General features: G+C 42.1%; 2 protein-coding genes and 1 long non-coding RNA gene across 3 annotated transcripts in view; 1 reads left to right on the top strand and 2 right to left on the bottom strand.

Moving 5' to 3' along the window:
• The window catches only part of map2 (microtubule-associated protein 2), a 235,391-nt gene that overhangs the window by 86,690 nt on the left and 124,320 nt on the right, over nucleotides 1-24,381 (bottom strand). The gene's annotated exons all lie outside the window — the stretch shown is intronic.
• On the top strand, nucleotides 1,638-18,121 carry LOC117524048. The gene is made up of 3 exons (XR_004564688.1): nucleotides 1,638-1,717; nucleotides 3,410-3,413; nucleotides 18,111-18,121. It is a non-coding gene; the product is annotated as an uncharacterized LOC117524048 (long non-coding RNA).
• Nucleotides 12,525-23,989, bottom strand: LOC117524042 (digestive organ expansion factor homolog). Its single transcript, XM_034185763.1, has 4 exons — nucleotides 23,808-23,989; nucleotides 22,283-22,357; nucleotides 14,187-14,477; nucleotides 12,525-13,132 (listed from the first exon to the last, which is right to left on the bottom strand). The coding sequence occupies exons 3-4, from the start codon at nucleotides 14,467-14,469 to the stop codon at nucleotides 12,540-12,542; spliced, it is 876 nt and encodes a 291-aa protein (XP_034041654.1). The 5' UTR covers nucleotides 14,470-14,477; nucleotides 22,283-22,357; nucleotides 23,808-23,989; the 3' UTR covers nucleotides 12,525-12,539.

The raw sequence follows: 24,381 nt of genomic DNA, 5'->3' as shown, positions 1-24,381 counted from the left end.
ATGACCATCCAAGCTGTCTACAGTAACGATGGGACTCTGTTGACCTCAATTGAGGAGGTAATCAGACGCTGGAAGGAATACTTTGAGGATCTCCTGCATCAGACTAGAGCACCCTCTATAGAAGGGGCAAAGCTGGAAGTGGATGGGGGATCATCATCTATTTCCCTGGTGGAAGTCAATGAGGTAGTCAAACAACTCCGCAGTGGCAAAGCCCCAGGAGTTCATGAGATCCGTCCAAAAATGCTGAAGGCTCTGAGTGTGGAGGGACTGTCTTGGATAAGACGTCTGGGATGGTGGTCGAGAAAGGGGGACCAGAGAGTGTGTGCCAATTACAGGGGCATCACACTACTCAGCCTCCCTGGTAAAGTCTACTCTAGGGTGCTGGAAAGGAGGGTTCAGCCGGTAGTCGCACCTCTGACTGAAGAGGCACAATGCTGGTCCGTTCTGGTCGTGGAACAACTGACCAGCTCTTCACTCTCACAAGGATCCTGGAGGGTGCCTGGGAGTATGCCCATCCAGTCTACATGTGTTTTGTGGACTTGGAGAAAGCGGGATGATCACGTACCCTGGGAGATATTGTGGGAGGTGCTGTGGGAGTATGGAGTGAGGGGTCTCTTCTCAGGGCCATCCATTCTCTGTATTCACAATGCGAGATCTGTGTTTGGGTTCTCGGCAGTAAGTCAGACTTGTTTTTGTCAGGGTTGGCCTCTGACAGGGCTGCACCTTGTCACCAATCCTATTATGATATTCATGGACAGGATATCAAGGTGTAGTTGAGGGGAAAGAGGGTCTTCACTGGACTGGTTCGCAGCCAAGTGTGAAGCGGGTGGGATGAGGATCAGCACCTCTAAATCTGAGGCCATGGTTCTCAGCAAGAAACCAATGGTTTGCCGACTCCCGGTAGGAAATGAGGTCTTGCCCCAAGTGAAGGAGTTCAAGTACCTCAGGGTCTTGTTCACGAGTGAGGGAACAATGGAGTGTGGGACTGGCCGGAGAATCACTGAGGTAGTCAAACGTATACACTCACTTTTGCCAGGTCACATCCATGTCTGCAGACCTCAGAGAGTACTCCCACTGCAATGCAGTTTTCCAAGCTACCTCAGCAGCAGTGAGAGCTGGTTATCCTTGCTGGGAGAAGAGTATGTTCCAAGTGTCCACCCACATGAGCCACCTCAAGTTCAGACCTGGGTGTCCATATGCAATGTACAACCACACCTATTGACACCCTCCAAAGACAACACCTTTTGTGATCTCCAGTGTCTTCTTGTTTTTCCAGGGGATGAGGGTCCAGATGGTTTAACCCAGCCCATTCATAATACATGCTTTCCTCTGATGGAAGGGGACTGCAGAGTTACTCCCATAAAGTGCAAAAAGGGTCTTTTCTAGTGTCAAGCTCTGTGAGACATTTTATGGTGTCTGGTACACCTATGATGATGGTGTAATGTAAACATTTTAGTACAGTAATTTCTACTTATTTCTACTGATGGTTGACCTGTAGATGGTTCATTGTGTTTCAGTCTTGCTCGAGGATTTGGGATCACCTCATGCAGACTGAAGAAAAGTCCTAATAGGGGCAGCAAGTGTATGTAAAGCAGAGGATTTTGAGTTTTAGACTGCTGGTGGATATAATCCTTTAATGTTCAACTTAATTGTTTGGTAGAGCATAATGGTATCTACTACATTCTACTGAAAAATGTGAGGAAATTAAAGGGTTAATGTTACAATTATTGATGCACAGACTTCTGAGGAACAAACTGCATGATTTCTTGAAAATAAAAATGAAATGTGAAGTCTATTTAGAGTATTTTCGACCAATTCTTCAAACCTTCCAAGGTGTATGATTTTACAAATTGATGAGTCTGAACTCTATTAAAGTAAGTAATGGAACAAACTGGCTTTCTACAGTCATATTCCAGGCTTACAGTTATCAGCTGTTGTACAGACTGAATGTCAGAATTCTATGCTATTTCAGTCAATGCTCTTTGAATTCATACTGACAGGCTTCCTACTGCCACTTGGTGCTTTGTGAAGATGATTACAAAATCTACAGCCTACATGTGGGTCTGCGGGGAGCCGTGGAGCCGGAGCTGGTGATGGAAGTGGAACTTTCCTCGTGGTCGCCACGACGACTCAGGATGGAGGCAGGCTGTGGCAAAGATCTCTTGTCAGGGCTTTGTGATCTACAGTCCTGTTAGAGTCAAACACAGAAGGTAGACGATATGAACCCCGTGGCCACTCATGCTGACATTCCCTGTGGATTCAATATTGAAAATGGCTGAACCCATTAGAGAACGTCTTCAGGCACAGTGCTGGTCTACGATCCACCTACCTTACCTGTGAATCTGTGGAAAGTGGCAGAGCCTTGATGCTCCATTGACACTGGCCTATTTAATGAGGCAGCCACTCTGGATGTGGAGGTGGGGAAGTTTGATGGTGGCAAATGATGGGCATGGCGCTGAGATGGAGCAATGACGGGGCCGGTGGATGAATAACACACCAACAATACACAGGACACAGCATACATTCTGATATTCCAACTGTGGCACAAACAATGAGATATTAACATAAAATCTGCTGTTCTCAGCATACAATCATAGCTTTGCATATGTATTCATTGACTGTCTAAAAAAGGATGAAAACATTATTTAAAAACTACAATAGGTTATACACTTAGAAATGAAATGTTAGTACAGTGAATGTAATGCACTGTGTAAACATTGCAACTTGCGTGAAACTCCAGTTAATTACTGTATGAAGTATGGGCAATAAGGGACAGACTACATGCATTAAATACTGTGATGACTTGACATTTAGGATAAGCAGGAGGTGCTGTATTTTAGACATAGCCACTGTCATTACCATAGTGGAGGAGTAAAATACAGTCACGACCACAACCGCTGGAGAAATGTCACAGGGTTTCAACACCCACTCAGTGAAAAAGCTCTAAACGGATGTGTATGGACTACTTGTGCAAACATCCATTAAAGTGAGCAACAACAGCAAACACTTCACACAAACTTTATATGAAGGGAGGCTGTTTCAACAATGGAGGTGTTAATAAAGGGGCTATTTTTTCCAAGTAAGGATAATGCTTCATTAAACAGCAGATTTGTTTATCTGTATAAGTGCTAAAGCTACTGTTAAAACCTCAGGAGGACATGTGGAACAGACTTTGAAGGGCTCTTAATTCCACTAATGATATGACGAAGTCATGCTGTGTTTCCTCACCGTGTGGAAACATTTGAAGTGTCCACAAATACACAAGTACAAGTTATTGCTCTCTTGGCATCCATTCTCTAACCACAAGTATATCTGCAAAAACTCAGTACTGATCTGATATCAGTGAGTGCATAAAATTTTAAAAATTCCCACTTCTCTGTGGAAGAGACTGAGATCACCCTACGGATAGATTAGTTACAGGAGACAGAGTTAAAGAGAGGAGCTACTATTCATTTTCAATCACAGTGACAAGACACAGTGGTCGCAGTGCTGCCAACTAGGAAGAGACAAATTACATGAGAAGTCTGTCTTTTGCAAATGCTGAGTGGTGTGACACAGCGACTGCCAATCCGAGTGGTTGCTAAATAATCCAAGATGGTGGAAAACTGATGTATTTCTGTGTAAATCTGTTTGCCATTTTTTCCTCATATACTTTGTAAAAGTTATCTAGCAATAAACACTTCTTTTAAAAATGCTGTTTTTGTCACCAGATAACACCTCTGAAGTGACTGACAAGACATGTTATTGACATGTTAGCATGCGAACTAGCGATACAGAAATTTCAAATTTCAACACCACAGAGCAGTGATTCCTAAATAGTGGGTCACGGCCCCCTGATGGGAAGGGAACTTATTGTAAGTGATCGGCAAGACAGCTGAAATGACACACTTGTCTGGACACCGCCATGTAGAGAGCCCAGCATGCAATGATTCATTAATGCTGAAAGGGGAGGAGTGTGGGTGGCTCAGTGTGTGACAAAAAAGGCACCTTTCTTTGAGTCTGAATCACCAGCTAACAGGCGCGCGTCGGTTTGGGTGTTTATTAAAGCATATTTTTGGAGACTGCGCAGTGGTTCACCTAATGATTTGCTTTGGTGTGGACATTAAAAGTTATGAGCCGCTTATTTTCTCAGCAATCGTATATTAAGTGGACCAAATGGATGAAGGTACCGACAGCTACTAAAAGTGCTAACACCTTTAGCATTCAACATGATATCCGCCCAGAGTGTCACTGAGTACAAATATTGCAACAGAGATGTCTTAGGTGATCAGTTAGGATGTTTCACCACACAACAATCAGCATTTTTCCAGGTGTTTGTAATAAAATACTCCAAACAAACAGACATAACAATCACATTACAGCGAGTGGCTGCTGCCAGCGGACACCGAGTTTCAGTCAGAGGCTACGAAAGGCAGAGCCACTGGGCTCAGCCGCTGTTACTCAAAGCAACCACATCCACAATTATACAGAACTTTATGGCTTAAAATATCTTAAACTAAGACGTTAGGGGAAAAACAAAATCACCCTTGTACCCCTGTGCAACCATTGCAGTGTGTTTCATGAGTAAGACATGTTCTAAAATTTGATAACTAGCCTCAATCACTATTCAGCTCTACTCACAGAGAACTGGGATTTGAGGGCAGAGCGAATGCATGCAGGTTTTGTGCATGCTCATTTTGAAATGGATGCCTGCAACACATTTCAAAAAAGCTGAGACAGGGGCAACAAAAGACTGAGAAAGTTGATGAATGCTCAAAGAACACCTGTTTGGAACATTCCCAAGTGAATAGGTTAATTGGAAACAGGTGAGTGTCATGACTGGATATAAAAGGAGCATCCCCGAAAGGCTCAGCCGTTCACAAGCAAAGATGGGGCAAGGATCACCACTTTGTGAACAACTGTGTGAAAAAAATAGTCCAACAGCTTAAGAACTTTCTACACGTAAGCAGCAAGGCCGAAAACCAACACTGAATGTCTGTGACCTTCGATCCCTCAGGCGGCACTGCATTAAAAACCAACATCATTGTGTAAAGGATCTTACCGCGTGGTCTTAGGAACACTACAGAAAACCATTGTCAGTTAACACAGTTCGTCGCTACATCTACAAGTGCAAGTTAAAACTCCACCATGCAAAGCAAAAGCCATCAACAACATCCAGAAACACCACCGCCTTCTCTGGGCCTGAGCTCACTTGAAATGGACAAAAGCAAAGTGGAAAAGTGTGCTGTGGTCTGATGAGTCCATATTGTTTTTGGAAATTGTTTTTGGAAATCATGGACATCGTGTCCTCCGGACAAAAGAGGACAAAGACCATCCACATTGTTACCAGCTCAAAGTTCAAAAGGCAGCATCTGTGATGGTATGGGGGTGTGTTAGTGCCCATGGCATGCACAACTTACACATCTGTGATGGCACCATCAATGCTGAAAGGTACATCCAGGTTTTGGAGCAACACATGCTGCATCCAAGGAACGTCTTTTTCAGGGACGTCCCTGCTTATTTCAGCAAGACAATGCCAAGCCACATTCTGCACGTTACAACAGTGTGGCTTCGTAGTAAAAGAGTGCAGGTACTAGACTGGCCTGCCTGCAGTCCAGACCTGTTGCCCATTGAAAATGTGTGGCACATTATGAAGTGCAAAATACTACAACAGAGACCCCGGACTGTTGAACAACTGAAGCTGTACATCAAGCAAGAATGGGATAGAATTCTACCTACAAAGCTTCAACAATTAGTGTCCTCAGTTCCCAAATGCTTATTGAGTGTTGTTAGAAGGAAAGGTGATGTAACACAGTGGTAAACACACCACTGTCCCAGCTTTTTTGAAACGCACTGCAGGCATCCATTTCAAAATGAGCAAATACTTGCACAAAAACATCTCAGGCATCTTTTCCGGATGCCCCCTGGACGCCTCGCTGGAGAGGTGTTCCAGGCACGTCCCATTGGGAGGAGGCCCCGGGGAAGGACACACTGGAGGGACTACATCTCTCGGCTGGCTTGGGAACGCCTTGGGGTTCTCCCGGAGGAGCTGGGGGAGGTGTGTGTGGATCGGGAGGTCTGGGTGGCTTTGCTTGAGCTGCTGCCCCCGCGACCCAACTCCGGATAAAGCGGAAGAAAATGGATGGATGGATGGATGGATGGATGGATGGCAAAAGTGAATGCACTTCCAATACACTAAACCATAGCGCATAATATGAGCCATTTTTCTACCTTCATATGTATCTTCATATTGAACACGTCTGTGTGCTACTATTGTGTGAAGCTTTGCTGAAATTGACCAAAAGGCTTAGAAGGAGTTACACTTACAAAACTCATGGACAAATGAATGGACAGACAAGACTATAAAAACAAAAAAACTGTTTCCCAAACTGTGACATAGTTATTAGGTGCCATGGTGATATTCCACATTCACATTCTATGACTCATACACCAAATAAATAAATGAAATAAAATACCAAAATGAAAACAGAGCTAACAGATCTAATAAAGACTAAATAAAAATGACTGTAGTTATGAGAAATATTTGGACTTGAATATTATGAGTCTGGTTTTAATGATTAAAAATGCATTGTGCAGCCAAGTGACCACCCCTTTGATGAATCAAGCAGATTTACAGTTAAACAATCTTGTATGCCAATGATGTCATGGCAAAATGGACTGGTGGTGACAACTCACCGATGCTCGGTCCCGAGACAGTCTGGCAACACTGAGAGGCTGACGACTGTCTGGTAATGAATCTGAGAGAAACAGAGACACAAAAATTCAGTGTGTGCAGAGAATCTGACGATGCGGAAACCAAACAGAGGATACAAATATACACTCACCCACACACATATAGCAAATAAATTAATAAATAAAATAAATCTTTATTTTTGCATTATAAACTGTGACAAATTACATGTCCTGTGGGGCCTGGTTGCCATTGTCTTGATGGCACTCTTAAGCCAAGATTTGGCAGGATATCATATAAAACCAGGGATTTCAGATTACACAAGGGAACCAATCAGGAAAATACAGCAATATACTGAGCATTCATCAGAAATGACACAGAATTCAGGCCTTGGGGGGGAAATCAAGCAAAAACAGCTTTTAGGACTGGAGAATGTTATGGATGACTTTATAGTACCAAGTTAAAATAAAAACAGCATGGACCACTAGTTGCTTGGCAACCACAGCAAGCAGCAAAACAGTGTTGTGGATACATACTTTAGAAATGCAGGAAAAACTGGGATTTTTTTCTGAATGACTAATAAATATTTTTCAGCCCAAATTCTGTATTCCCAACAATCATTGGACATACCTTACAGGTTTAGACAATAATAAGAAACTAGCATGGTCGTATTTTATGAATTCATACCATCACATGCATAAAAACTGCTACCAAGATATAAAAAGGGATATAAAGAGAAAGTTAATGTCAAAAGCTCTAACCCTTCATTGATATATGGCATACCCAAGAGGTGTGCACTCAATCAGAAAAGGTCAATGAAACAATGTTTTTGACCTTGGTTTTATATTACTCTTTAAAAGAGAGCAAGGATTCTATCATGGATATGTGCCAAAACAAAGCAAGACCATCCATGGAAAACAGTTAGGTTTAACTGTGGTTAAACAAAAAGGAATACATGGCAAAACATGGCAAAAAAAAAACAAAACAACAACAACAACAAAACAACCACCTCCCCAAATAAAGGCAAAGGGGGGGGGGGGCATTTGCCCAAATCAAATGGAAATGAACGGTGAATGTAAAAAAAGGATTTCCAGCAGAAAATCTCCAGACAGGGTCATGTGTCACCTGTGGGTCTCCTTCTGGGACAGGAGTGGTGCTGGGTAGGGCGGGTCTGACGGACGGCTGGTTTCACCATACTCCTCTTGGACGGTGAGTGAATCTGAGCCTCGGTTCTTTTGGTAAACTCAGTCTTCCTTATCACAGCTACATGATCAGAGCAGAAAGGGTCATCAAAAGAAACCACAGACACTGTATACCCCTAAGCAAATAAGACAAATGCTGCTCCAAGATCAAGTAAGGAAAGGTTCCCAGCTTCATCATGTAGCAGATCACAGAATATTTCAGAAGAATCATTTAAATGGTGGTTCAAGTGCCATATTTGGTTAAAATACTGATAACGCATTCGTCTTTTGCAAATACCCACAGGCCACTCAAACTTTCGAAATGGCAGCCACTTTCCAAGATGGCTGCTAGAGATGGTACAGATATTCATGTTTCGGGGATAAATATGCATAGACTTGCCTGCTATTGGTGATCCTAGCATCAAATGATACTATTTAAACCATGTACAATCCAAATTTGGAACTACACAAGCCATTTCTCAACCCAAGCAGCATTATTACAGCATGCCAAGTGTGGTGGGTACAGCAATGTAGACCTGGCTTAGATTCCGGATATGCTACGGTGTTTGTGTCCAGTTCATACACTTTTTCTGCATCACTGCAACTGAACCAGCTGTGAATAAGGAGCTGCAGACTCTCATCTGCATTATACTATGATATACAGAGATAAGCACCAGCCCGATGGGTCTCAAGGCTTGCACAGAGCTTACTTCTTTGTCATCAAAACCTCAGTTCAGACACAACATCCAAACTGGGTCCATGTGGTGGGATTCTGTGCAATTCAATATGACAGAATGGTGCCATTTTTCATGTTTTGTAATTCTGAAAGTTTGAATTGGCTTTTTCAAAAGATGCCTAAGAAGCATTTTTTAAAACCAAATGTGTTACTTGTATCATCATTCTCATGCTGGCGCCCGTGATTGCATGCATTCATGGTCAGTCTGGATGCCTAGAGGTGGGCTTCAGCACAGCAGTGGATGAATACTGGCCATATCCCTAGAAACGAGGAGGACATCTCTCCATAGGAGGATGCATGACGGCACCACCCAGGAGCTCTGTGATGGCGTGGACCACTGGACATACCTATTTCATTCTACAAAAAATCATTCAACAATTTGGCGAGTGCCCTGCTCACAGTTTTTCCTGTTGTATTTTTTCTCCTTATGGAGGAAAAAGGCTTTGTTACTATTATTTAATATTAATTTATTTTCATTTTATTATTATTTTAATTTGATTATTGTTAGTCGAGGAAATGTCCATAGCATCTACTCACATGCATAATAGCAGGTTAATACTAGCTGAGCACTTTGTGTGCAAAGTGTCATTTGTATCACTCCAGTGAGATACCAGGTGCAAATATGTCACTCATTTGCGTGTTTTGTCACTAATCTGTGTCTCCAACTAGTCTCCAATAGTCACATCGAGTGAGATACTAGCCTTATTGAAGTTATCTTTCAATTAGTCAGGTCTTTGAAGTATTTAGATCAGTGTGTTCTCGTCAGTGCACCATCTTACTGTTCAAGAAATTATTAGACATCCAATAACCCAATAAGAGTGCTCTTGAGAGCACAATATTCCCCGCTGGCAAATGCTGCTTTGGTACAAGTGCTTGCTACATTCTAACATTTCAAGGTATGTGATAATTAATATCAGAAGGCAGACACTAACTCATGAAAATGGCAGTGTCTAGGTTTGTTTATCAAGGGCCATAACTCTGCCAAAATGTGTTAATCTTGCACAATATTATAAGGTGTATTATCAACCTATAACAAGGAATTCTACCAAGTTTCATGGAATTCCTCCTAAAAAAGTGTGAGAGATGTTGATTTCGGAATGCTTATAACCTTTTTGGAAATGGACGGATGGACGGACAGACAGACAGAAATCGCCATGACATAATCCCCCTTTGGGACTTTGCCAGCGAGGGATAAGGTCTCTCGCAACTACATAGATTTGCATAAAACTAAAGCAATAGGTAAGACATTCAAGAACCTTTTTTCGTTCTTGACTTCCTCTCTGGGGATGTAGACTGGTTCTTTACGAGCAGGTTGCGTTCTGGTGTAGAGATATGGCCTTATAACCCTTCAGCCTTGACTTTGGGTTTAACTTGCTTTTCCTGTTTCTCTGGCTTTCTCTCGCTGTGTCTGTTTGCTGTGGACCACTGCAGGGGTTTTTATTGGGGCTGATCACCTTGGGCAAAATCTCTAATCGCCTCCGTAGCCATGCTCTTATCATCATCTGCATGAAAGCAAAAAAGCATAATTCCATTACAGATGATAGAATTGTGGTTAGTTCATTCACTTATAGAACACTGAAAGAATAAACAGAAAAGAAGATTATCAACAAGTTGTCACCTTGGGTGTCGACCCAGGAGCTGTCCAGGATGGAATCGTCTATTGTGGTTTTCCATCTCTATCGTAGCTTTCTGATGGACCCTCTGTTCTAACATATGAGCACCTTCTCTGGGGGAAGCAGGTGTCTCAGGAACATCAGGAGAATCAGGAACTTCACACACCTCTTCCAGACTGGCAGGCTCCATGTCAGCTTCCTGTGCTAACTCCACAGACTCCTCCTCCTCTTCCTCATTCCGGATGGTATATGATAGGGCTTCAGTCTCAGCGGGGCAGAGAAACGAACCACTGTGTACTGGGCTCCTCTCCTTCATCGATAGTTTTGGACCACAGTGATAAAATCGTCGTCTTGCAAACCGTCACCACTGACTCGATGGTGGCACGAGCCTCTGGGATTTCCTTTACGCTGCGCCCAGCTGTGTCCAACACAACTCCACCTTCTTCACCTTCCTCTTTCCTCATGAGCAACTTGGAGGGGCTTTTGAGCTTCATTCTCGGTAGGGCGACAGGTGGTACTTCCTTCAGGTAGATTGTCTCACTATCTCGGACACATCGTTATCAGTGCGACTGTTCTTCTACTGGCAAGCCTTTTGACTTGAATTGCAGTATGTATGCCTGTCGCTGCCATTTGTTCATGGTCTTCTTTCATTTTCAGTTCATGCTCCATCTTTCCTTTTCCTTCTTTTCTTGCAATTCTTGCTCTTCTATCGCTTGTCTTTCATTCTCTAACATTTTTCTTTCTCTTCTCTTTCTTTTCTCTCTTTTCCTCTTTTTCTTTAGCTCCATCTCCAGCTTCTCTTTCATTTCTTGCTCTTTCTGTTCTTTATCCGTCTTTTCTTTTTCCTCCCTCAATATTCTCTCTGCCTCTTCTTTCTCTCTCTTTTCCATCTCCTTTCTTTCTTTTGTCTCCTTCTCTTCCCTTTCTCTTTCTTCTCTAATTTTCCTCTCTGCTGCTTCCTTCTCCTGCTCTTCCCTCATCTTTCTTTCTAACTCCTCTCTCTCCTTCTCCTCTTTCTTTGGGGAAACTGATCTTTTGGGGGAACCGTAAGCTTCCCTTTGTTTAAGTTTGGATGGTGAGAGCACTGGGGAGAGCAGCTTGTCATCATCAATATTGCTCTCCACAGATGAAGCAGGTGAAGTTTTGACAGGTCTTGCAATTCGGTCCTTGGCCACGCCGGTCAGTTGGTACACATCTTCAGCGTCGACCTCCTCATAGGCTTCCTGGTGGACCAGTTTTACCTTCTCCCTGAGCTCCTGCAGTTCTCGCTCCTCTTCCAAACTGAGGGGCCTATCTTCCATCTCTAGTTTGCGAATCTGCCTCTCGTAGTCAGCAATCTCAGTTTCTGACGCGGAGCCACCACCACTTGGCTTGTCCTTCTGTTTCGCTCACCGACCCTCCCACCTTCTTCCAGAGTGACAGTGACAGTTGGTGTCACGAAGGACTCACCCTGCTGGACCTGATGATGTCTCTTGCTCACTTACAATTTAGTCTGCTGATCTCTGCAGCTGCTTTTGCTTTTCTTCAGTGGACTCTTTTTCTCTCCACCACTTTCTGGTCAATTCCTTCAGTTACGTCAGCAGCTCCTGATATCTTGCTCTTGTCCTCATAGAGATGTCCCTGACTGCTAATTTTTCTAGCTTGCTCAGCCACTTTCTCCTCCATGACGAGGGTGTAAAGACCTTCGCAGATGCATCTGTAGGGCTGAAAACATCTGCAGGCGATGGCATGGGGTCCTGAATATTCGCTAAACACACAATAACCCATCTCTTCCATTGGCTGTCACTTTTTTTAACCATAGGGCTCGGTTCACCTGAAACAAAATTAGCCGTGGGTCATCGGTGAAAGCAGGACCATCAGATTGAATGGATTTTCCTCCGGGCGAATTCTGGTTCTGTGTTTTCTGATGCCAGTCTGGAGCGAGTGCCAGCAAGGTCCAACATTTCAGGCAAGTCTTGTGTCATCACTGTGCCTTTTTATCATTGTTCTTAGAAGCCTTAGGTGATTCTGGGGATTCTGGTTCAGAGGTGGTTTTTGAAATGGTGTCAGATGTCTTTGGGAGGGGATGAGGATTCTGAAGTGACAGACGCTGCAGTCCTCATAGGATCAAGGGAGGGAAAGATGGAGTTTTCCTCCACAGAGGGGGTGGTCACTGGAAGATAGTCTGCTAATTCATCTAGACTTCCCTTGTGTGTGATATTATATCTGTAGCCAGTGGGGTGAAGTTCCGAAGTCGTCCTTGGCCACTTGGATCCACAGCTCCGATGTGATGTTAAGTGAGTAACTGCTCTGCTCTAGTGCCAGTTTCCCAGGGGAGAGCCCTGCATTCATTATTCCTGTCAGGACTGTGAACACTCTAGAATTTTCTGTTGTATTTTTTGTAGTTTCTGGTTCATCCTGGCTTCAGCCAGTGTGCTGTAGCTGACTTCTGGAGAAACTGAATCGATTTTACTTTTGTCTTCACCAGCTGTGCTCAGTTCATAATAACCTTCTGCTTTAGTGTGTAAGAGGCTCATCAGTCTCCAAAGCTGAAGTTCAAAATATGCTGACATTCCAGATCTGTCCCCTGTGTTTTTTTTTGAATCTTCTCCTTGAACCTGGACTCCCAATGAAGAGAAATCAGATGGCTCTCCAATGCTGCTGAACTCCACAACTTCCACAGATGGCTGCTTCTCTGACACAGTAATGGGCTCATTGTATGTTGGCTGGAGGGTGAGCGACCTGGCTGGCTCTTTGGCTTGATTTTGAAGATTTGGAGGAACAAAGGAGGGCATGTCCATGGTTGGACTCTCGGGTACAACTCGTTCACCTGCGAAGAACCCTTGGATCTGCGGCTCAAAAGCTTCTTCTGGGCGTTTCTCTGATCCAATGCTGTCTGGGCTCATGGAACCACTTTTCTCACTGCCCTGTTTGTCTGTGTCCATCTTCAAAGCTGAAAGAAAATCTGTAAGTTGACCTTTTCATCATAGAAAATGTATTTATTTAGCATGCCTTAAGTGCTATAATAAATAGCCAGGGATGGGAAAAGCCGTTGTCACAGAAACAAGCAAAGCTCTCCTCAGTAACTTACAGCACAATGACACTGCCATCACTGAAGAAGAACGGCAAGATTATGGAGTCCACCAATTCACAGATGAATGAGAATATGGCATGGTATGTGACGGAACTGGCATGAGGCAAACATGATGTGGCTTTATGTGACTCAAGCAATAATAGATGGGATGGAAATCCATGCAAAATATCAAACACAAAAGAATAGCATTTCTGTCACTCTTTCTACATAGGGTGAGAGTTCAAACAGTTAAATATTTCAGCATTCACATTTCGAGTTAATAAAATTAATTGTGGATCTTATTAATGCATTTTTAAATTATTAACACAAAAACAGAAGACTCTTGAGTGTTGAATGACACAGAAATGCCATATGCACACATTTACCAGCTATGGCAAAATAAAAACTGATCAAAATAAACATTTATCAACTTTTTACTGTTTACAGCTATTTGCTGCACTGGACATGAAACAGCCAACACAAAATCTCCTGCACAATATGACTGATACATGTGTATTAAGTATTTATGGTTGCACAACTTGTATGTGTGGCACTTGCACGGCAGCACTAAGCCATATGTAAAACAAGATGAGAAACCTGTAAGCCTGTAGCCGGTGTGAAAAAGCACTGTTACAGTCATACAAATACGAAACGGCCGGCCGCGAAAACCACAGCAAGAAAATTAAAAACACAAGCGCAAAGAAAACATAGAGTTCAACCAGATTAAGTTAAAAGGATGTTGCGCTTATCACCAACAAGCCTGTGTTGCCTTGCAGCCGTAGCAGAACACGCGAGGGGGGGGTAACTTGCCATTCCACCTGAATTATGCTTGTGTTAAATGTTTATGGCGCCCTTTGGCACATCTGGTGCACTTGTACACTGGACAATGCAGTTACAGTACATGCAGGCAGGGAGAGCAGAGGGCAGGACACACCTTTCTCAGAGCTGTCCTCACCCTCTGCTTCCTCCTCCTCGCTCTCCTTAGAGCTTTCTTTAGCAGCACTAGCTGCCCGGGCCTGCTCCAGGACTAGAGCCTGGGCCTCGTCTATGGCCTCTGCCTGCTCTAAGGGCTCAGCTTGGGGACTGTCCAGTTCAGGTTCTTCCCCGCTCCACTGCTGCTCATCAAGAGCTGCTTCGGACTCTGCTGCCTCTGCACTCTCCTCCTCCTCCTCCTCCTCTTCCAACTCCTCCTCGTATTCAGCTGTAAGAGCCTCCATGGTCTCTTCTTCTCAAAAACAGGGGTGAGAGGGGGACACATTAACACTACGGGCAACACAGACTTGGGTTATGTGTGGACACAGTTTGTGATGGGACACCTTCAGCTCTTTGAAAACACAACATAAAGTGTTTTTTGGTTGACACATATAATACATTACACATATAGTGTGTTGTCTGAGAGCGGTATAGTTTGGTACCATTTGCATACTGTCGTCTACTTTTGTAGTTTGTGTGATTCTTTCAAACAAAAACATAAATGAAACATTTGTTATCATTTTTTTTCTTTTTATTTACTAGTTAGATATTTAATTATTGAGTAAATACAAAGTGTGACCATTCCTGAATCTCTGTGTTCTGGCCACTGGAAAATATAAATGAAGAACTAATTAATTATCACAAAGCTACACTGGCATTGCAAAAACACATTTGTTCTGAAATCTGGGGAAAAAAGGTGTCTACAAAGAACTGCAGTCCAGTTGTGTGTATGTGTGTTAGGGTGCATTGTGTTATTATGCTAATTTTTTTTTATCGTAGAATGTACTTTTACCCTGTATAAATTTTTTACATTTGCTCTTCTCACATATCCAAAACCAATATTATTGCATTTCCTCAATATTCAGAGGTCCCACTGGCCACTTGTATATTTGGGGAAATTTAGACAGCACAACATTTTTCTTAAAAGTGGAAAATACTGTAGTGAACATTCTGAAGCTTTCAGAACATAAGCTTGGACTAAAAACATTTGCTGACTTTGCTCTGCACCATTTAGATGTTTTGTGGAGACATTTGCTGTTGTGACCACTTTATTCTATATGTATGTGGTTGCTCAGCTGCAACATTTTTGTATTTGAGCGTCTGACATTTCTTTGCTGTGCTTTTTCTTATTTTATTATTGGTAGAACAGCCCAAGCAGATACTCACCCCTCTGAATATAGGTTTCTTCCACTATTCAAAAAGGCCAGAGGGAGTTTTTCTTGACCACTGCTCCCAATGTACTTGCTCAGGGGGCAGGGAAGGTTAGGCTGTAATCTTGTGAAGCACTTTTGGGTGATTTACGCTGTTATTTGAAGACGTATAAACCGAATTCAAAAAAGAACTGACGCTCTTGATGATCAAGTGAATTGGCATACTTGTGTCAATGGAAGCACAAATACTGTATGAGACAGATGACTGATGCACGTCAGTCAACACAGTCAAGGGTACAATCAGTGTAACCTGCCTATTACTCGTTTAGATCAAGAAGGCACACTTTTCCACCAATCATCCCCCATTAGTAATTTGTGCAATTCAATTGGTTTTATATTGGCTTCACCACTCTGGGAGATAAATCTGGAGATTCACTAAAAGGTGTCTTTTGAGTTCTGATATATGGAAACAAAACCAACCACCTGTGCTGTTGATTTAACTATGCTACCACACTGTGATTTGCGTAAAAAGAATAGTGGCAGTTTTGCTTTCAAAATGTAAGGCTGGAAGGTTTACAATTCATGTAGATCAAACATTGATATTTGTGTGTGTGTGTTTGTGTGTGTATGTGTGTGTGGCTGGAAATTTCAAGAATCTACTATGTTCAGTGAAGTGGAGGCGGCAGTGGTGGTAGGGTGGGTTAGCAGTGATTTTGTTTGAGGGGTGGGGGGTGGGTGGGTGTCATTCTATGTTCTTTCTATGCGTTCAAGAGCCACTTATTTGGGATGCCCAGTTCAAAGTTGGTGAAAATTACTTATCTCCCTTCTTTCCTTATGGCTGGTGGAGAATAATAACATTACATAAATGTAGACACTACTGGTAGGTAGGTAGGTAGGTAGGTAGGTAGAGAGAGATAGATAGATAGATAGATAGATCTATTTTGTTTATTGTACTTAAGGCTGAAGAAGTTGGTTCCCCCCTCTTGTGAATCAGCACAATGACACCAGTGAACATACAGTAACTCTCAGGGAATATTGCAACTCCACTACAAAACTGGAAAATGATCATGAGAGGGTAGCGTGTATGTACGGAGGTTCCTCACTCATGGTTGGGCTGTTTGGAATAGTCACAAAAACCATCCATTTTACTTCAAGTCCAGGACCAAAAACCTATTTTTTGGGCCATGTTGTTTCACTGATATGTTTCGATATCAGAAAAAACACTGCAGAAATGTAGCAATGTGTTTATGTCTTCTGACTGAATTATAATATATAGTATTTTACAGTTGTTATTATTGCTGTGTGTTGGACTTAACAGCATGGTGAACACGTAGCAATGGTTTCAGGTGAAATCAATGAAATATAATTATGACAAATATGAAATTATTCAGAGTGTGGAGAAACAAACACCACAAGGACACACAAACACACACAAAGAGACGAAAAGACGAACTGACGGACGGAGAGACAGAAGGACGGAAGGGATGGTGGGAGGAGGTCAAATCACAGAAAAGAGGGAAAACTTGTGTTAAAAAGAGAAAGGCAAAAAAGAGAGAGGAGATGGGAGGGAAATGGCACACAGGAACCATGCTCGGTTCACCTTCAATCTGTCTAAAGGCCACAGCCTGCCCTGTGGGGCGAGCGCCCGAGTGCGTCCACTCTGGGCTGAACAAGGGTGCTCATAGTACTCCTCGTCGGAGTGGTAGGGGTCGTCCTCGGGCACGGAAACTGAGATGGAGGGGGCGAGGAACTTGCACCTCTCCCGAGAATTTTGGAAGCGGCGGAGAGGTCCTGCCTCCTCCTCATCCCCTACATCTACAAACAAGACAGACACAAGGAGAAGAACTGCAGGGAAATCTGGACACAGACCAAAAGAAAGCGAAGAAGAAGAGAAGGAAAACAAGAAAAACTGAAGAATACAAAACAGAAAAAATGACCATCTTGAAGATGTACAAGAAAAACTGAAGAATACAAAAAAAATGACCATCTTGAAGATGTATGTCTTTTTACTTCGCACCTTAGGGTGACAACACCATAATCATCCATTAAAACAGAGTTTGATAGTTGAGGATATTATGAAGCTGTAGTCATTAACGACTGACATCAACCAAAGTGCCAACTGTAGAGCAATAGAGAACACAAACACAAAGCCAGTACTTCTGCTTGTGTGGACTTTTACAAACTGGACAGTCAACTCAATTTTACAGCTCTAACCTGGATAATGCTGAGTACCCAACCACATGTGAATTGTATGACTTTGTCAGTACTTTTGGAAAATTATTTCACTTAATTATTCTGTTCTAAAATATTGCACAGGACACAAACTCCAACAATACTATTTTATTACAATATTTGTTGAAAGCACCTGTAAAAAGTACTCTCACTTTAATCAAAGGATTCAAAGCCAAACTGGAATGAAAGCCTCCTTAATTCATAATCAGAGGGTGATACACTGATCAGCCATAACATTATGACCACTGGTAGGTGAAGTGAACAGCACCGATTGTCTCGTTAAAATGGCACCTGTCAGTGGGTGGGATATATTAGGCAGCAAATTAACATCTTGTCCTCCAAGTTGATGTGTTGGAAGCAGCAAAAATGGGGACATAAAGATTTCAGTGATTTTCAAATTGTGATTGCTTCATGACCAGTCCAGAGCAGCCCAAGAACTGCAGCTCTTGTGGGATGCTCCCGGTCTGTAGAGGACAGTACCTACCAAAATTGGTCCAGGAAAGCAAAACCGGTGAAATGGAAACAAGGTCATGTGGGATGTGTTGGACAAACAACTCAGATCCATGAAGCCCCCAACTCATAATTTACAGGATTTAAAAGATCTGACGTTGTCACCACTGCATACCTTCAGGGGTCTAGTGGAGTCCCTGCCTCAATGGGTCAGGATTGTTTAAACGTACACAATATTAAGCAGGTGGTCACAATGTTATGGCTGATTGATGTACAACCCCTGGCAAAAATTATGGAATCACTGGCCTCGGATGATGTTCATTCAGTTGTTTAATTTTGTAGAAAAAAAGCAGATCACAGACATGACACAAAACTAAAGTCATTTCAAATGGCAACTTTCTGTCTTTAAGAAACACTGTAAGAAATCAAGAAAAAAAGATTGTGACAGTCAGTAACGGTTACTTTTTTAGACCAAGCAGAGGAATAAATTATGGAATCACCCTGTACATTTTCATCCCCCAAACTAACACCTGCATCAAATCAGATCTGCTCGTTGACAATGACCCTATGCCATGACATTGACCCTATGTGTCTTTTTGCAAGGAATGTTTTCACAGTTTTTGCTCTATGGCAAGATGCATTATCATCTTGAAAAATGATTTAATCATCCCCAAACATCCTTTCAATTGTCCAAAATATCAACGTAAACTTGTGCATTTATTGATGATGTAATGACAGCCATCTCCCCAGTGCCTTTACCTGACATGCAGCCCCATATCATCAATGACTGTGGAAATTTACATGTTCTCTTCAGGCAGTCATCTTTATAAATCTCATTGGAACGGCACCAAACAAATGTTCCAGCATCATCACCTTGCCCAATGCAGATTTGAGATTCATCACTGAATATGACTTTCATCCAGTCATCCACAGTCCACTATTGCTTTTCCTTAGCCCATTGTAACCTTGTTTTTTAAATGTTTAGGTGTTAATGATGGCTTTTGTTTAGCTTTTCTGTATGTAAATCCCATTTCCTTTAGGCGGTTTCTTACAGTTCGGTCACAGACGTTGACTCCAGTTTCCTCCCATTCGTTCCTCATTTGTTTTGTTGTGCATTTTTCGATTTTTGAGACTTATTGCTTTAAGTTTTCTGTCTTGACGCTTTGATGTCTTCCTTGGTCTACCAGTATGTTTGCCTTTAACAACCTTCCCATGTTGTTTGTATTTGGTCCAGAGTTTAGACACAGCTGACTGCGAACAACCAACATCTTTTGCAACATTGCGTGATGATTTACCCTCTTTTAAGAGTTTGATAATCCTCTCCTTTGTTTCAATTGACATCTCTCGTGTTGGAGCCGTGATTCATGTCAGTCCACTTGGTGCAACAGCTCTCCAAGGTGTGATCACTCCTTTTTAGATGCAGACTAACGAGCAGATCTGATGTGATGCAGGTGTTAGTTTTGGGGATGAAAATTTACAGGGTGATTCCATAATTTTTTCCTCAGAATTGAGTGATTCCATATTTTTTTCCTCTGCTTGGTCTAAAAAAGTAACCGTTACTGACTGCCACAATCTTTTTTTCTTGATTTCTTATAGTGTTTCTTAAAGCCAGAAAGTTGCCATTTGAAATGACTTTAGTTTTGTGTCATGTCTGTGATCTGTTTTTTTTCTACAAAATTAAACAACTGAATGAACATCCCCCGAGGCCGGTGATTCCATAATTTTTGCCAGGGGTTGTATTTTGGCATTACAGTTGTTCCTCAGTGCAAATCTTTATAGCAGGATGCATCTATTTTTTGAGCGATATCCATGTGCAAACCAAAAAATGGGGTGCAATAAATTTTCTATAAAAATGTCTCAGGAAATAATTACTGGACCCACATGTGGCCCCTAATGTTTCAGCGGGTGATGACTACTGGTCTTAATCTGATTCCAGAAAAAGGCTGAGATGGTGGCGGCTTTCACTTCGTCCACAGAGCCCACTGGTTGCACTGATTTTACGATTTCATTGACCAACACAATCTGAAGTAGAAGGGAGGGGTTCCTGTGTGACATCACCTGCTGATGTGCTGAAGCGAAAATGAAAACATATACTATCTAGACCCTTTCTTGAACTAGTGTTAGAAGAACCCCGATAACTAAAAACCTGTTCTCACAGTGATTTAAGATGGGCATTTTTTTTCAATGACAAAGTGGAGAAAGATGAAAAAACTAAACTCAAAAATTAGCCAAAAGACAGAAAGAGATTCACAGGTGAATGTAGGAAAGACACAAAGTTTGACTGAATTCACAGGACACATAAGAAGCAACACGAAGACGGAGACGATGACAAGCAACTGAAGACAATCAAGCTTTTGGGGTGCCAGACACAGGCTGATAGAAACCATATATTGCATAATTAAAGTGACAAATACAAATCCAATGCAACTGTTTGGTTTTGAATATGTTGCACCTCTTGTGATAGACAGCAGCAGGAACTGCTTTCCAAATGCTTCACACTTTAAGCACAATTGAAGAGGAATAAAATAGACAAAGGTAAAACCACACTAACATTGAAATGGACACTAAGATGTACAGTAGTACTTGTGTATGCATAACATTGAAGGTGTATCCGTTTTACAATACATGAACAAATTTCTGTTTTCTGTTAACATCAGAGTTCATGAAATCAAAAGGAAAGAACATTTAACTGTAAATTTCACATAAATTTACATATTACCCCAGTAAAACACGAGAAGATAACTATGACCTTTGCATATGAGTCATCACTCAGACTTATATGAATTATAAGATGTTTGTTTGATACACTACTGGCACATCTACAGATGTAAGCACAAGGTTTTCTTACTGGCCACCATTCTACAAGCAAAAATGGCAACAAACTATCAAATTTCATTGTGTGTGGCTACAGTACAGTGGCTACAGGTATAAAAACATTTTCATGCAACAACTCTCCAACACTCTGAGCGCATACGGCAGGAACAAGGAGCGATACCAACTTACGAACAATGTATTGCAATATTACTACTATTCCATTATCTGATTATCTGTTTTTTTAATTTTCTGTGCCTATGACAAGAGATCTCGTGGGATTTTTGCCATGCCATGCACATTTTCTGCCAAAATTCATAAGTTGTACAACAAGATCAAGAATTTTACATTAAGATATTTTTATTTTTTTTTTTTACAAATCCTTTCATGGTAAATGGACTGCATTTATATAGCGCTTTTCCATCTATATCAGAAGCTGAAAGTTCTTTACAGTGATACCTCGCATTCACCCATTCACACACTGATGTGAGGGTTCTGTCATGCAAGGTGCTCACTACACACCGGGAGCAACCTGGAGATTAAGGACCTTGCCCAAGGGCCCTTAGTGACTGTCCGGTCAGACTGACGTTTCAACTGAGGATCCTCGCGTATCAACCCCAATGTTTAACCACTAGGCCATCACCTCCCCAGGTAGGAGAAGTACTGCGATACAATGTTAATCACTATGTGATGCTAATGGTTTCTGTTGTAGCCTCTCAGACTATTGGATTGCCACTGTGCAGAAGTGTCTCAGATCTGCAGCCATCATCACTTGGGATATGACTCATTATTAGGACTAGGCTTCATTTTATAATTACATTTTTTAATTATTGCATTGATTTTTTCTGGGAATTGATGTAATTTTATTTTTTAAGTGTTGTTAATGTGAAAAATCTAACTGGAGACAAGGCAACAGCAGGTAATGACAATAAACAAGGCCACACACAAAATACAAACCAAAAAGACAAATAACTAAAAGTTAAGGTGTTAGCTAACTTGTCTGCACTACTGTACTAGTGTGTGACATGACAGCATGTTTTAAAGGTTATAATATACAATAAAAGATGACGATTATAGAGTCAACTTAAATGGAGGTCATGCAGTGAGTGTTTCTTTCTCTTAGAAGTAAAGAATGATGACTGTGAAGACTTTTGATGAGGAGGAGGAGGGAGCAGGATTTTAGAATAAATGAATGGCTGAAAAATGGAGAAAGTGTTCCTGGTCTTGGGAACTCTGGCATAGAGGTTTGCTGAATGTGTAGTGTTGATGTGGGACGTATACTGACTGGGATGAAGAAATATCCCCACAACCAACCGACACCAGCACCCCAAGGTGTTGAAGATCACATGTTGCAGGAAACCACAGGATTATCCATTAGACATCTCACACATTTTGTCTGATACACTTGGCCTACCTTGTCCCAGAGGATCAAAGTGTTCTGCAGCAGGTGAGGGTGGAGGGGAGGGAGGCAAGTTGGTTGTGTCTTCAACTAAAAAAAAAGAAAGGAGAGGTAGCAGAAAAACATCACTCACTGTCCTGAAATAACTGGCACTCATGGTGCTTGTGCGTGCTAAAAAAAATTATGCGTAGCAGAAAACACGAGAGAAGCACTTCATAAGAAGAAAGCAATGACAGATTGTACGAAAAGTGTTTCCCTCTGCTGTGCATCAATGATGTTTAGCACACATGAACACAATGAGTAACCGTTATGTGCACCCCTGACAATATTTATGGGTTCTGTTTTGAACCCATAAATATTCTGTTCAGTTCAGTTCTGTTCAGTTCAATGTTCAGTTCTGTCATCCTGTACAAAAAAAGATAAATGCACTGCTCACTGTTTTGGGTCAACTAAAATGTGTTAAGTCCTGTTACTTTCAAGAGGTGGGGATGCACTGGTTGTCTGCCTGGGTGGTTGCCATGCAGGACTCAAGGTTGTTCCATAGTGTGGATTATGCGAGGTGCCACTGCACGCTCCCTTATATGGCCTGTACTCATCAGCCAGCTCCAGGAAATCAATGGGTAGCAACTACATGTGGTGTACAAGGTCACCTACCTTGCAGAAATGTTGTCATTGATGACGAGGTGAATGCCAAACTCATTAAAATAAATGCTGCCTTTGGCAGACTCCACAAGAAGTTGTGGAACTGGAGAGGTATCACCTTACGGCCAAAGATCAAAGTGTACCATGCTATATTTCTCACTACACTGCTCTATGGCTGCAAATTATGGACGGTCTACCAAGATCATGTAAGAAAGTTGAACTAGTTCAACTCCACATGCCTCAATAAACACTTTGGCACAAAGTGAAAGACAAGATGTCTGACCTTGAGGTCCTCGCCCATGCTGGCCTGGTTAACATCTACACCATCCTGATGCAGTCACAGCTTCAATGGGCAGAACATGTGGTAGCATGCCAGGCCACTGGCTCCCCTGTTACAGTCCAGCAAGGCATGCACTCCCAAGAAGGCCAGAGAATATAGTAGTCGGACACTTTAAAAAGCTTCATTATACACGCGTTTAGCATCACCCATGTCACATGGGAGCAGACAGGTCAGGACAGAGAAAATGGCGATAGCCATCCTTAAAAGGCAGACAAACTTGCAAAGCCAATGGGATTACACGACAACTGGGTATCACAGCCAGGCCAGGAAAAGCTATTCCAGTAAATCTTTAACTGCTGCCACCATTCTTCAACATCAACATCACACACTCTTCAGTTATTTAGTTGAAAGTGTTCTACAATAGTCATGGTGAAAATGTTAATGCTTTTTACTTTGACCTGTGATAAGTAGTGTGAGTGCAGCAAGGCTGAGGCTTTGGCAATTAGAACAGGTGATCAGTTATAAATATGCAAGTTTTGATATTTACCCGAAGACTTGCAAAGCAAGTCAACATGTTACCTGAATGCCACATTACTGAAGTATGAGTGTGCAGCTTACCTGATGGTAGCCTGTGGCTCTCCTGTTCTCCTTTCAGTACTGCCACTGCCTCAGCTGTCACTTCCTGTACAATCCGTGCTGACACTTGCTCTGAACAGCGGTCACCACACAAGCACACAGGCAAACATATACAAGGTCAAACTCATTAAAGGTGGTTATAATCTGACTTAAAACTTTTAAATATGGTTGGAGTGTTACATTAAGCAGCCTGAAAGTTCCATTCCCCTGCATCTAGACACTCTCCTGTTTGAACCAAAATTTCAGCTTGAAGTGGCTCATTTCTGGCTTCCATCAGACTTAAATGGAAGTGAAATCTCACAGGGGTCCATATAAATCCCTGCCTGCACTGTTAAGCACACCTGCTAAATGTGGCCAGAAAGAGCATGTGGGGTAATTTATGACCCTGGGTGTATATTTTTGAGCACCATTTCTCTAATTTAATTGGAAAAAAGTTTCCTACCATGAATTTGTCAAACTATTCATCCGGCATTTGTTCATACAATTTTGCAAGGATCGGCCGATCCGTGTGCCAACTATAATGCAAACTTGTGCTGGGTCACTTGTGACCCTTGGA

This window comes from Thalassophryne amazonica, chromosome 14, assembly GCF_902500255.1.
Source record: "Thalassophryne amazonica chromosome 14, fThaAma1.1, whole genome shotgun sequence".
Lineage (NCBI taxonomy): Eukaryota > Metazoa > Chordata > Actinopteri > Batrachoidiformes > Batrachoididae > Thalassophryne > Thalassophryne amazonica.
This window is presented reverse-complemented; position numbering and strand designations above follow the sequence as displayed.